The sequence below is a fragment of the Leucoraja erinacea genome, chromosome 33, assembly GCF_028641065.1.
Source record: "Leucoraja erinacea ecotype New England chromosome 33, Leri_hhj_1, whole genome shotgun sequence".
NCBI classification, from domain to species: Eukaryota; Metazoa; Chordata; class Chondrichthyes; order Rajiformes; family Rajidae; genus Leucoraja; species Leucoraja erinaceus.
Genome location: NC_073409.1, coordinates 8,435,342 through 8,449,277, shown reverse-complemented (window position 1 = coordinate 8,449,277; position 13,936 = coordinate 8,435,342). Strand labels below are relative to the sequence as shown.

General features: G+C 40.1%; 1 protein-coding gene across 2 annotated transcripts in view; it reads right to left on the bottom strand.

Moving 5' to 3' along the window:
- cemip (cell migration inducing hyaluronidase 1) overlaps positions 1-13,936 on the bottom strand; it is a 118,407-nt gene that overhangs the window by 49,444 nt on the left and 55,027 nt on the right. For both annotated transcript variants that reach the window (XM_055661201.1, XM_055661200.1), the window contains exons 5-10: positions 11,030-11,266; positions 10,206-10,385; positions 4,285-4,355; positions 3,549-3,644; positions 2,368-2,489; positions 841-988 (exon numbers count right to left, since the gene is read on the bottom strand). In XM_055661201.1, the coding sequence (XP_055517176.1) occupies positions 841-988; positions 2,368-2,489; positions 3,549-3,644; positions 4,285-4,355; positions 10,206-10,385; positions 11,030-11,266 (854 nt within the window). The remainder of the gene's footprint in view (positions 1-840; positions 989-2,367; positions 2,490-3,548; positions 3,645-4,284; positions 4,356-10,205; positions 10,386-11,029; positions 11,267-13,936) is intronic.

Sequence of the window (13,936 nt, the reverse complement as noted above, 5' to 3'; positions counted from 1 at the left end):
CATCAAGCCTGATGACAGGCTATTTCCTGCAGAGAAATGAAAACAGAATGTATTGGGGATGGGTATGCTATTACCGAAGGAAAAAAAATCTCGCCAAGGGAATAATAAAATGAAGACACAGGAGACTGCATTTGCTGGAATTTTGTGCAAACATAAAACTGCTGGGGGAGTCAGAGGATTGGGCAGCAGAGTTCCTCTGGCAGTTTATGTTTTGGACATTGAGGTGAGATGGTCTCATATCAACCATGCAAACACAAAATGCAGAAATTGTGTGAATGAACCAAAGAGTTTAGTTTAATTATAGTTCAGTTTATTGTCACATGTACCGAGGTACAGTGAAAAGCCTTTGTTGTGTGCTAACCAGTCAGCGGAAAGACAATACATGATTACAATCCAGCCGTCCACAGTGTACAGATACATGACAATGGGAATAATGTAAATAACGTTTAGTGCAAGATAAAGTCCAGTAAAGCCAATCAAAGATAGTCCGACTAGATAGTAGCTCTCCAGTTGTTGGTGGGATGGTTCAGTTCGTTGATAGCGGCTGGGAAAAACTGGGATGAAATAGGCCAAGGTCACTTTGTCACAACACCCCCAGTGCAATTACTATAACAAGGTCGAGACAATGTTTTCCTATTATAAAATGATTAAAAAATTGTAGAGAACAAATTAAGATTTATTATGTACATAAAAGGTTGCTTGCCATAAATGTGGATTTAATTAGCTTGTTAAATGTTGACATGAAAACAGTTTCAAAGTAATTTTCAGGGTCTAGTCATGCATGTTACAGATATTATATCTAGAGCATCGCAATAAGAGATAATCAGACCTAGGACTGACCTGGTTTACCACAAAGGAAGCGTACTTTGTAGTTATGGCAGATGCCATTAACCTGATCCTTATTACGGCAAACAAACCCATAGTCCAGATCATGCTTATGGAAAACCTGTGCTGTTAGATGGGCTGGAATCCCATCAACGGTTGCAACCTAACAAAAGAGAGAAAATGGCAGAGTAATTAGACGTATTATTTACATCTGCATTTTTCTGTTTTAATGAAGTTAACATTGTGAAATGAGGAGAAACCTTTGCCCAATTGATACATTTGACAGCACATGTTGAAATGCAACTTGTTGATCTCCTGATTTGATGTTGGACAAAACTTCAGAGTAATTGGACTCACATCATGTACATCTGCACTTTTCTGATTTTCTTTAAAAGTTAAAAGTGTGATATTTGACTAAATTTTTACCCAATTGATAGATTTTGCTCACGAGCAAAAATGCAAACATTTTGCAAACTTTCAACAGGTTCAACTTTTAAATGTTAAGAGTTGAAGAAGAAAATTGGAGTCATAGAGTGATACAGTGTGGAAACAGGCCCTTCTGCCCAACTTGCCCACACTGGCCAACATGTTCCAGCTACACTCGTTCCACCTGCCCACATCTGGCCCATATCCATCCAAACCAGTCCACATCCATGTACTTGTCTAACTGCTTCTTAGATGTTGGGATAGTCCCTGCCTCAACTACCTCCTCTGGCAGCTTGTTCCATACACTCACCACCCTTTGCAAGAAAAAGTTACACCTTAGATTTCTATTCATTCTTTTCCCCTTCACCTTAAACCCATGGCCTCCGGTCCTCGATTCACCTACTCTGGGCAAGAGGCTCTGTACATCTACCCGATCTACTCTCATGATTTTATACACCTCTATAAGATCACCTAAAACAAAAATTGCTTTACTATGCTTTGGAAAACTTGTTATTTTGGAGTGAAGTTCTAACCCAGTGCAGACTAGTCAAGCAAGCAATATCTTACATGTTGTTTCCCCTTGCAGTGACTGCCTGATTGTCATTGTCCATCGTGTAGGCACCAGGACATGTTGCCAAATCTGGTGGAGACTTGTTAAAATATCATTGGGAGCTTAAAATCTAATTTAGAGAATTGGTCTGCAAATCTACCAACCACAAATTTAGTTTCATAACTTTCCACTGCTTTATCCTCCTCTGGAAATTAGTTTGATATCCTGAAGACCCTTGAGGGTACAGTTCACTTATGAACACATCACTGCAGACTTTTATAACAAGTCTGAATACCCCAAGACTATTAACATTTATGAAAGAAGATACAGAGTGCAGTTTATGTATCACTGTTCCAACCAGTAGTACAGCAAGATTGGATGTGGGGTGTTTCATTAATTGGGATTGGTTTATAAATTAAGAGTTTTCATTTAAGAAGGTGACTAGTAGTCACAGTTGCATGCTTATCATAGAGTCATACAGCGTAGAGACAGGCCCTTCAGCCCAAGTGGGCCTGGATCACCCTTATTGAAGCAACAACCAAGAAAGTTTACATATGAGGGTTTACCTGCATGTCAATTGGACTCTCACAGATTTTTCCAGGAAAAGCCGATTTCAAGTCCGTCAATTTTTCCCAGTCTCCTGAGCCTCGTTCATCATCCCGGTTAAACCAGGCAGTCCACTCCACATCTGCAAGCAAGAGGCAGCAAATGAAAGTTCCAGTGGTAACTGCAAGCATACCGATTGAATGCTGCACATGTTAATGGATGACAAAAGAGGAACGTGCTGAATATTACAATCGAGTTATTGGCGTGTCTGCTCACTGTTCTTGAACCTACAGTGCGTTTTCCTGAAACTTAATTGCTATAATTCACTGCCCATTTGCCAGCAACAGTATTATCAGGATAACTGATAGACTAACATTCCAAAACTAAGTTATTGAACTCCTGCAGCTTTGATATAATACATTCTAAATTATAGGAGCCTATTGCACCTCAGACTTTGCAATACACTCCACATTGTAGTACTCCTGCAGGACCCAACTAGTCACAGCCTGACAATCTGAGACAGATGTATTTATTTCCAATCTGTGCTTTATTTCCAATCTGATAAAAAATCTCAATCCTTGTCAACACAGTATCCCCAATTACAAATGCTTCAATTTCTTGTGTGGGACCTTATCAAAGATCTTCTGGAAACCCGAATATACCGGACACACTAGTTCCCCTTATCTATTCCACCGTTCAATTTTAAGGCTGGGTGACTGGACTCTCATATTGGAGAGAACGGGTGCGATATAAATGACCTGCCCATCGCCTAACTTGCATCAACTCCCATTCTCTGTTCTTGTTGACTTACTCTTTTTTCCAGTTAAGTAACTAATTAATTAAAAAAAAACATTTCAATTTTATTTTCAAATCCCCATAGCCTTGCCCATAACAAGTTTATAGTTGATTCAGAATTGACAGCGCTATGCACTGAGCCAAGCTTCAGAACTGAAATAGTGAAGAACTTTGCACAAGCACTATATTGGTTAGGACTCTGGCATGGAGATAAAAGGGATATATATTTTAATTTTATAGACAATCTCTTTCAAAAACCCAACTTCAGTTAAACTTGATTCGCATTTTGCCAATTTGAGCACATCTGGATTGCACTAATACATTAAATGCTTCATGGTCTGGAAAGTTAAAGTCTTATGTGGGAATTTGAGGCACAAATTAACCCTGACAATACATTGTTGCTTACCTTGTACCCACTCACTTACTGAACCCACAGTAAAGTGATCACCATTTGGGGACTGGAAAAGTTTGAACACTTTTGCTGCAGCGGATCCTCTGGCACCTGTGAGATCACCAACAAGAGAATGGATTCTGATCAAAATAATGTTTCTTGTCCTGAAAGCTTTACATTCATGTTTGTTCTTTTAATAGACGTTTCACAAGCAAATAAATTGCTCCAGGAAATTACGTTGCTAAATATTCTTGAATAATAAAGGCTGAATATTTATGCAGGCATAAACAATGTCTTTGCTTTGATCAGTTTCCCAAGGCTTGTTACAAGGAAAGTTCACAGGGAATTCAGGAAACAACCATTCAATTCCCTCAAGCACCAACACAGCACTGAGGTCATAAGGTCATAAGTGATAGGAGCAGGATTAGGCCGTTCGGCCCATCAAGTCTACTCCGCCATTCAAACATGGCTGATCTATCTCTCCCTCCTAACCCCATTTCCTGCCTTCCCCCCCTAACCCCTGACACCTGTACTAATCAAGAATCTATCTATTACCCTAAAAATATCCATTGATTTGGCCTCCACAGCCTTCTATGGCAAAGAATTCCACAGATTCACCACCTTCCGACTAAAGAAACGCCTCTCCATCTCCTTCCTAAAGGAACGTCCTTTAATTCTGAAACTATGCATTAAATTGATTTCAACTGACGATTCTTGCTGTGATTTGTTAAAGGTATATCTTCTTGGTTACCTTGATAAACAACATGATCCTCAGCAGAAGATTCAGGGGAACCTTTAACAGTGACAAAGCTCCAAGGATGCCTTTAAATATAAATGGAAAGAACATGCTGTTAGAGCAAACCTTGAATGGGCCCATATGCAACAGTGCAGAAAACTGCAAAATATTCACCAGCACTGGAAACCAATCCTCTCAAAGAGGCTCTAAAAATGATAATATCTGAACACAGCAAGTACAAAGTACCTGAACTATATTAAAATTTGACCCATTTTTTAAACGTTTAAACCAGTGAGGCAGTAAATGAAAATCTGATGATTCCCATTAATTGACAGGTATTTGGTGAGATTTATCTCTCTCTTGCAGTTTTATTTCAAGCCTTGAGCATCTCTTCTCCATCTAATCCACTCCCACGACAAAAACTAGTGAATTAAATTATTAAATTACCAGCCCAGAGTCTGTGTCACAATAAACCACATTACTTCCCCGATGATGTGATTATGGAGGTTTTGTCATTAACACATGTTGCATCTTCTTATCAAGCTGATCTGAAGTGTCACTGTGCACTTCACTCCAATTTGTACATTTTGTTTAATGCCATAATAGAGATATACAGCACAGTGGCACATAGGTAGAATTGCAGCGTTACAGCTCCAGGGACCCAGGTTCAATCCTGACTGTGGCTGCTGTCTATATTGAGTATGTACGTTCTCCCTGTGACCATGTAGTTTTTCTCCGGATACTCCATTCCACTTTCAAAAGGTTTGTAAGTTAGTTGGTTTCTGTAAATTGCCCCGAATGTGTAGGATGTGAAACTAGGATACCATAGAACAGTCTATAGATAATTGTTGGGTTCCAGAGGAGGTAGTTCAGACAGATGCTAGAACAATAGGGATATGGGCCAAACATGGGGAGGTGGGACCTGTGCAAATAGGGGATCTTGGTCGACACGGTCAAGTTGGGCTGAAGGGGCCATTTTCGTGTTGTACGAGTCTAAGACTAAATGTCTTCTGAAAATTCAATCACTTCATTCATTGTTTCTTCCTTATCAATGCTATTACACTGAAGTAGGGATCCCATCAAATCATCATCTATCTATTTCTCTCCGCAGATGCTGCCTGGCCCATAGAGTTCCTCCAGCAGTTTGTGTTTCTAGCCCAAAATTATAAAGTATTTTCCAGACATATCAATGAATAGAAGGAAAGCTCAGAATAGGGTCACGAAGGACTAGACAAGACAATAAACCATATTCAACTAAGGCAGTAGTATACACATTATTTAGTAGCAAGACTGAGAAAGTTGACATGACATTGGAAGTTGAGATAAGCAAGGAGATAAGTGTACTTAAAAAAAAATCCTTAACCAATCATGCTCAGAATAAAATTTCCATCTTGATAGATTGTATCCATGCATTTAATACCATCTCAAAAAGAGATTTCAACAGCATTACTATATTTTTAATAATTTATTAGAAAAAGGTGAAGAGCTAGACAGTGTTGTGGTATCTCATATGGTACCTATATGTTAGCAGTACTGTGGGCAGTGAGCTATGGAGCAACTGCTTCAGTATTAATAGCAAGAAAAACATTGAAATTCCTACTAAGATGGGGGGAGGGGGAGGGGGGGGGGAAATAGAAAAATATCTAGGAAAAGAAAATGATAAAAAACAGACAGTATAAATTTATAAAGGGGAAATCTTTTTTGATGGACTTAATTGTATTTTGTATAAAAGGTGCATGTCATTGGTACAATGGGTGGCATATTGGTGCAGCAGTAGAATTGATGCCTTACAGCATCAGCGATCCGGGTTCAATCCCGACTATGGGTGCTGTCTGAATGGAATTTATACATTCTCCCCGTAGGCTGCGTGGGTTTTCTCCGAGATCTTCGGTTTCCTCCCACACTCCAAAGACATACAGATTTGTAGGTTAATTGACTTGGTATCAATGTAAAATTGTCCCCAGTGTGTGTAGGATAGTGTTTATGTACGGCGATGTACAGTGATGTACAGGTCGGCGCGGACTCGGTGGACCGAAGAGCATGTTTCCGCGCTGTATCTCTGAACTGAACTAAAGGTAACAGGGAAAGTAGAGAATGATAATGTAGTTCACCTAGTTTAGTTGGATTTTCAGAAGACCTTTAATAATATCATAACGGATTAACAAATAATGTCAAGGCATAAGTAACTACAGATGCAGGAGTCTTGAGCAAAACACGAGGCATTGGAAGAACACAGCGGGTTAGGCAGCATCTGATAGAAGCTGTCTGATCGGTAGATTTCCTTTAGCACTTTGTGGTTTGTAAGAAATAAAGTTAGTTCGTATCAAACTCTTATCCAAACTTAGCTGGAATGCTCTACACAATTCTGGTCATTGTAATATAAAAATGATGTAGAGGCAGAAAAGATTCACAATTATAATACCAGAAACACTGAGGTATATGCATAATGAATGATGACAAGCTATGTCATTTGTTTCTCGAGCAAAGAAAGCTGAGGGGTGAACGAACAGAGGTCTTTTAAATTATTTGGGTTTATTGTATATGCTCAACACATCAACAACGCATTTGGATAGGGACATGGATAGGAAAGATTTAGATGGATATGGGTCAAACGTGGGCAGGTTGGACTAGCATAGATGGGAAACTTGGGTTAGCATTGGCAAGTTGGGCCAAAGGGACTGTTTCCATGCTGTATGGCTCTATGACTCTAAATGGGGTTGAATTAAATGTCATTATAGATAAAGTTGTAGGAAACAAACGCTGGGGGCAAAATATTCTAGGCGCAACATATCATGGTTACATATTGTGTTCTATTATATCAAAATATAATAATCGATCCCAAGCTTTCCTTCTATTCATTGATATGTCTGGAAAATATTTTGTAATTTTGAGCAAGAAACAAACTGGTGGAGGAGCTCCGAGTCAGGCTGTGGAGTGAAATGGATCGATGATCTTTTGAATTGGGGTCATTCTTCAGACTGTTCTCACTTGAGGGGAAGATTGATGCCGGCAACAACAGCAAATTGGCCCCAGCAACCTTGGGTTGTTCATTCAATTGGGAGAATAAAAACCTTTATGCAATTGTAGACAATAAGAAAGGCAGAGACTGGATATGGTTGTGTGCAGCCATGATCGGACTCCTGAAGGTTGTGTTGCCTGCCTGAGAATCAAAATAAAGAAAGCTGCCATTGCTGAAAATCTGAAATAAAGACAGAAACTGCAGGAAACATTCAGCAGGTCTGGCAGTCACTACAGGCAGAGAAACAGAAATAACTATCAAGTCTAACACAAATTGCTGATGAAGGGACGTGTTTCTGTTCTAATGTTGGCTAACTGCTGACCTCTTTGGGGAGGAAGAACTTTGAGCACATTTATATCAAATAAATGAGGTATGGGTGAAAGAGTTAAGGCGTTCAATACCAAATAAGAAAACAGAACGTTAAAAAAAAAATCACTGGATTGGGAGCTGACTTGCAAACTGGAATATGGAGAAATGGGCAAGATAATTAAATGTGTGGCTCAAGGAATAATGTGGATGATTGGGATCTTATTTCGTGCAGCACTGACTCTGAAATGGGGAAATGAGGAGGTTTCCACCTTTACAACATGGAGCCTGTGCACTGAGAAATGGAAAACCCAGTTTATAGATAGGGCTACAATTACAAGCCAGGAGAGGCATGAGGGTAAGGTTCAAGGGAAATACATTTTGAATTCTAAAACATAAATGTGTACTATATGGGTGTATGTGTACAATAACTACATTAAAAAGATATTTGGACAGGTACTTGGATAGTAAAGCTTTAGAAGGATATGGGCCAAATTTCAGGCAGATTGGACTAGCGTAGATGGGGCAAATTGGTCGGCATCGACGTTGGGCCAAAGGGTCTGTTTCCATGCTGTATGACTATATGACTCTAATAACATTTGAATTAATTATCTTTATAGACACATAGCTATAGGAAACTAATGGTGGGGATATTCTAGGTGTTAAGACATTACCAAAAGAACAGAAAAAAAGGGAGAGTAGCAATGATATTACATAGAACTCTACTGCACAGGGCAGTTTCGAACCGGATACCAAATTGATGTCCACTGCCTGTACTGGATCCATAACCATCCAATCCCTGCATATTCATGTGCCTCATAAACACCACTATGGCAACTGTTTCCACTGGTATGTTCCACACATCCACCACTCTCTGTATAAAGGTATGTATTTGAAGTAATCGCTGAAAATCGTCATCAACGATGCAAAATAAAATTAAAATTCCATGGGGAAAGTGTTATGCCCACAGGCAACTAAAAAAAATAATCTCATTAAAAGAAACCAGTGAAACGAAAAGTTTGGAAAATTTTATAAAACATCAAAGGATGAATGGATTAAAAAAAAAGAAAAAAAGAACATTGAGTATGTGAGTTACCTTGCAAGAAATATAAATAGAGAGCAATAAAGTAATAATGTAATAGTGGGACCTTCTGGGGCAAAGACAGGAAAGTCCAGATGGAGCAGTAGCTCAGTTAGTAACCCACAGCTCGGGGTTGTGACCCTTCTTCAGTTGACCACTGTCCATTACCCTTCTGTATGGGTATGTGGTGGAATGTGAGGAGATTTGATGAAAATATAGGAGGAATAAAATGGGATTAGTATAATTTTACAGTAATATAATATTGAAGTAGCATCTATCTGTGAAATTGAGGTGGGAAATCAAGAGGAAATCAGATAGGAAAACAGACAGGTAGCAGTTCTGCCCCGATCTTGGCTCATGGCAGAGCAGAGTTGAAAGGGAGTATGGTCTGCTCCTACACTTATTTTTATAGTACAGACATTGCCCGACTTATTGTGGACTTGCGTAAACTCACACTTGCGTAAACAATTCTGTATTCAGTCCCTGGTGCAATCAAGGCAGCTTGTAATTCCATAATAATGTATGACCACTCAATTTGACATTGGAAACAAGCCGACAATGGCAGCAGTGTTTACCCAGAATACCATGCCCCACAGAAAGTGCCCCAACGGTGAGACGGAACACAAGCCGGCAATGGCGGTGGTGCTTACCCAGAAGGATGTGTACTGCAGAAAGTGCCCTGGATACAGCCAGAAGCCACTGGGACAGTTAATACTCTCAGTGAGTTATTTAGGGCAGGGGATGGGGATGGTGATTCCGACTTGGGTAAAATCTGACTTATGCAAGGGTTCATGGAACGTAACCGTTGCGTGAGTCGGGGAGACATGTTCTGTAGGAGTATGGTCAGAAATGCAGTGAGAATATTAATGGAGATTCTTATTCATAGATCCATTGAATTGTATAAGTGACTCAAATTTAATAGATTGCTACAAATTCACATCTGGATCTGGAAGGAAAATTAAATTGACATAAACTGCATAAACAGGAGAGCATAACTGTGAAAGCGCTAAAAGAACAGACAGAGGTAATGTAGCGAGATAATGTTTGCAAGTTAACAGAAACATAGCACAAAATTAATACAGAGAAATGTAGAATTCATGGAGTGATGCAAAGCGTTTAGATACCACATCAAGATATTGAGAGATGTGTTGAAGGTGGAGTTGGCAGAGGTGGCTGATTTTGTTGCTGTTATATTTGAGTCAAACAACCATATCATATTTGTGGCCAGAGATTTTATGGCTTTTATGGATGAACAAAACTCAGTAACTTAAATGGGTTCACTTTCAGTGCCTATCAATGATTGCTGTTGTATACATCTTATCAGAATGAAATTGTGCATAATGGCAGCAGTAATGTTCCGACATCTGAAAAATGGGGCTGATTACTGGCCTACAATCTGAATGTTTAGTGACTAAGAAATTGCTTGCAAGTGAAGAGAGGCACTGAAGTTATCTAAGGTATCATTGTTGTTTTATATTTCAGGTTTTCCTTTAACAACAAAATAAAAATGTAATATTTCAAAAGTTGTACCTGAACCCCAGGCGTCTGAAATACTTGCTGCCCAGCTTTGACAACGCATTCCTGGCAAACTCATCCAGCTTTGTCGATCCTTCGTCATTCACAGCCACCGATATTATCAGGCCTTTTTTAACTCTGTCCAAGTACTCAGCAAGTCTCTTACTTTCATCTGTGCTTTTATACGTATCAAATCTGTTTTATTTTTAAAAAAAAAACCATAATTGGACATTTGTATATTAAATCCATCAATCATATTGAGAGCAGATAAGAAACATGCACTCAGTACCCTTGTTCATGGAATGGAAACAGAAGCACACTGAACAATAAAACTAACAGGCGCAGATCCAACCTGTGTATCAGAGCAGCAGAGAAGCAGGGATAAAAAGTTCAATGCTCCAATTTAAATAAGGTCATAAGTGATAGGAGTAGAACTGGACCATTCAAGTATAAAATCATGTATAAAATCAATAATCTATAGGAATAGATCGGGTTGATACACAAAGTCTCTTGCCTAGAGTAGGTGAATCGAGGAACAGAGGACATAGGTTTAAGGTGAAGGAGAAAAGATTTAATAGGAATCCGAGGGGTAACTTTTTCACACAAAGGGTGGTGGGTGTATGGAACAAGTTGCCATAGTTGAGACTGGGACTATCCCAACATTTAAGAAACGGTTAGACAGGTACATTGACAAGACAGGTTTGGAGGGATATGGATCAAACGCGGGCAGGTGGGACAAGCGTAGCTGGGACATGTTGGCCGGTGTGGGCAATTTGGGCCAAAGGGCCTGTTTCCATACTGTATGACTCCAAGTCTACTCCGCCTCTGTGAAATCATACCTGTCTGAATGGATCACATCTCCAAGCTGATTAATGACATGAACAATGATGCCTCGATGTCCCCAGCTCCTTTCAAAATAATAGCCGCCTTCTCTCATCCCACCAGGATGCAGGGTACTGTTCAAAAATGTCCAGGACAGTTTATGAGCTCCATGAATCTCCAGTGTCCCTCCTCGACTAACACCAATATACTTCAGCCCAAAGTAGCTATGAATATTTTCCGTTTCTTCATCAGATCTACAAACAAAACAGTAAATAATTATTTTTTTTAAACCACAGATGCTGAAAATATGGAAAAAAATCCTAACGAAAAAACCCAGACAATGATTCGGGTTGATGAAGTCATTGATCAGTTGATGAAGTCATTGAACTGAAATGGTTTCTTTCTCCTCCCTTCTCAGGTGCTGCCCGATCGGTTGAGTATTCCCAATACTATTCAGTGTTTTAACACAAATTAAACATGTCAGGAATTAAACCAGCAGCTGATAAAGCATTGTTTACATTTTCATTGCCCATATGGGACAGGCTTTATGAGCAGGAGATAGGGATCTTTATTGGTCAGTGTTACTAGCTACATATGTGCTGAGCGTTTCAGAATGGAGTCAATGGTAGGCCTTTGTGGAGTGAGTCACTCTAGTTTTAGCAAAAACATTTGTGGATAACTGCTGAATGAATCCAGAACATGCAAAATGTGTCATGAATCAGCATGTATAATTTGATACCATGCTCTAATTTTGGAGATCAGCAATTCAACTGCAGCTTCTTTTAAACCTTCACAGCCACGATGTGCTCACCAGCAGATAGTGTCCTCACCTGTGGTATTTAATTTTATTTATTTATCTTTCGGGATATGGCAAAGCTGGCAGCTTATTCTCCCGAGAGGGAGACAAAGGAGGACCCGGCACGGGGGAACCACCAAGAACTAAGAGGGACCACAAATGGAATGTGCTAAAAATGATTTATGTAAAATGGAACACTGTGTAACTTTGCCAGTGCCCGTTATGTGGTGACTCTTTGCATACCTTGGGTATGTAAAACCAAGAATATCACTGTGACAATAAAATATCATTCATCGTTCATTCACTTTTGAATATGCTGGAGGTTAGCACCTTCTTGTACTGCTGCGGTCCTTCTGATGAAAGTGCTCCCACAGTGTTCTTGGGAATAAAGGTCATGGATTTAGATAAAGTTACGATGGATGAAAGGCGATCCAAGTCAGATGTTATATAACCCTGTAGCACTAGGTGTTCCTGTGTGACGAACAGGTTTGAGATGTTGTCACAGTAGCCAAGGTGAGTAACTTGGAGAGTGGGGGAGAATCTTGAACCAGAATCACTGTTTAATAATCTGTCATCCATTTAAGGCAGAAATGGCAAAAAAAAAAAGTTTTTTTTTTTTTTCTATCAGCATCTCAGGTCTTTGGAACTCCCTTCCCTAATGAGCAGTGAATGCAGACAATTTGAATATTTTTCAGACAGAAGTAGATAGTTTCTACTTCAAGGTTACTGTGGTTGTATTGGAAAATAAATTTGAGATTGCAAATACTTTGTATTGAATGGTGAAGCAGGCTTGAAGAACAAGTGGCCTATAACTACTCCTAATTAATATGCAGGGAGTGCATTTTGTACACATTAAAGCCAAGGTGAGTTATTGGTAGATGGAATGAATGTCTAAGATGGTGAATGGGGTATCGATCAAGCAGGTTATCGTGCCCTGGATGCTGTTGAACAACCTAACTGCGTTTGGTGTTGCATAGATCAGGCAAGTGCAAAATATTTCATCAAACTCCTGCCTTATGTGTTGTAGATGGCAGAAAGGCTTGGGATGTCAGTTGATGAACACCTCACTGAGGGTTATCTAGTTTCTGTGCAGATCTGATAGCCAGGACATGAAGGATCAGTTACTGATTTCAAGTTGTCTGTACAAATCACTTCCTCCATTTCCGTTAAACACATCATGAACAGCAGTGGGACAGAGGCACAGGGCTGACCAGGCTGCTAAAAAGGTGTGGCGCCCTCTCAAGAGGACGTTATACCCACTCAGATTTCTCAGAGTGCAATTCCCTGCACTCGGTGCCACAGGGCAGCACTGTGGTGCAGCGGTAGAGTGGCTGCTTTACAACGCCGGTGACCCAGGATCCCGACTACGGGTGCTGTCTGTACGGAGTTTGTTTGTTCTCCCTGTGACCGTGTGGGTTTTCTCCGGGTGCTCCGGTGTACTGGTTAAATGGCTTTGGCAAAATTGTAAATTGTCCCCAGGGTATAGGATAGTGCTAGTGGAAGGGGTAATCGCTGCACGGCATGGTCTTGCTGGACTGTTTTTGCATTGGTTTGGACCGGAATCTCCAAACCAAATTAAAAACAAAACTGTGACATGAACCTCGGTGTGAAATAGAACATGAGATATCTTCAGCCTTTGGGGGAGCACTGCGTGAGATCATTACGGTAGCAAAATACATCTGGAAGCCACACATAAGTATACAATTTGCAAAGTCAAACCAGGGAAAGACTTTCACAGGTACTGGGGAGAGATGTGGAATAGAGGGGCCTAAGGAGTATGTGCATATTCCCCTGAAAGGGTGGTGAAGCAGGTTTTCACATGCTGGCCTTCATCAGTAAGGACAATGAATGTAGAAGATGGGTTATACGTCATGTTGCAAATGCACAAGACATTGGTGAGGCCACATTGGATGTATTGTGTTCAGTTTTAGTCATCCTGCAAGAGGAATGACTACTAAACTGGAAATAGTACACAAAAGATTTACGCTGCCAGGACTCGTATGCCAATGCCTCAGCAGAAACTTGCCAGCTTTTGCAATTGCAAAGTGGACCACGTTGCCTGTGACCAGGGTGGACAAAGCCTATTTCTCCTGGTTCACAGTGCTAATTGCTTCATTGCATAATCTAT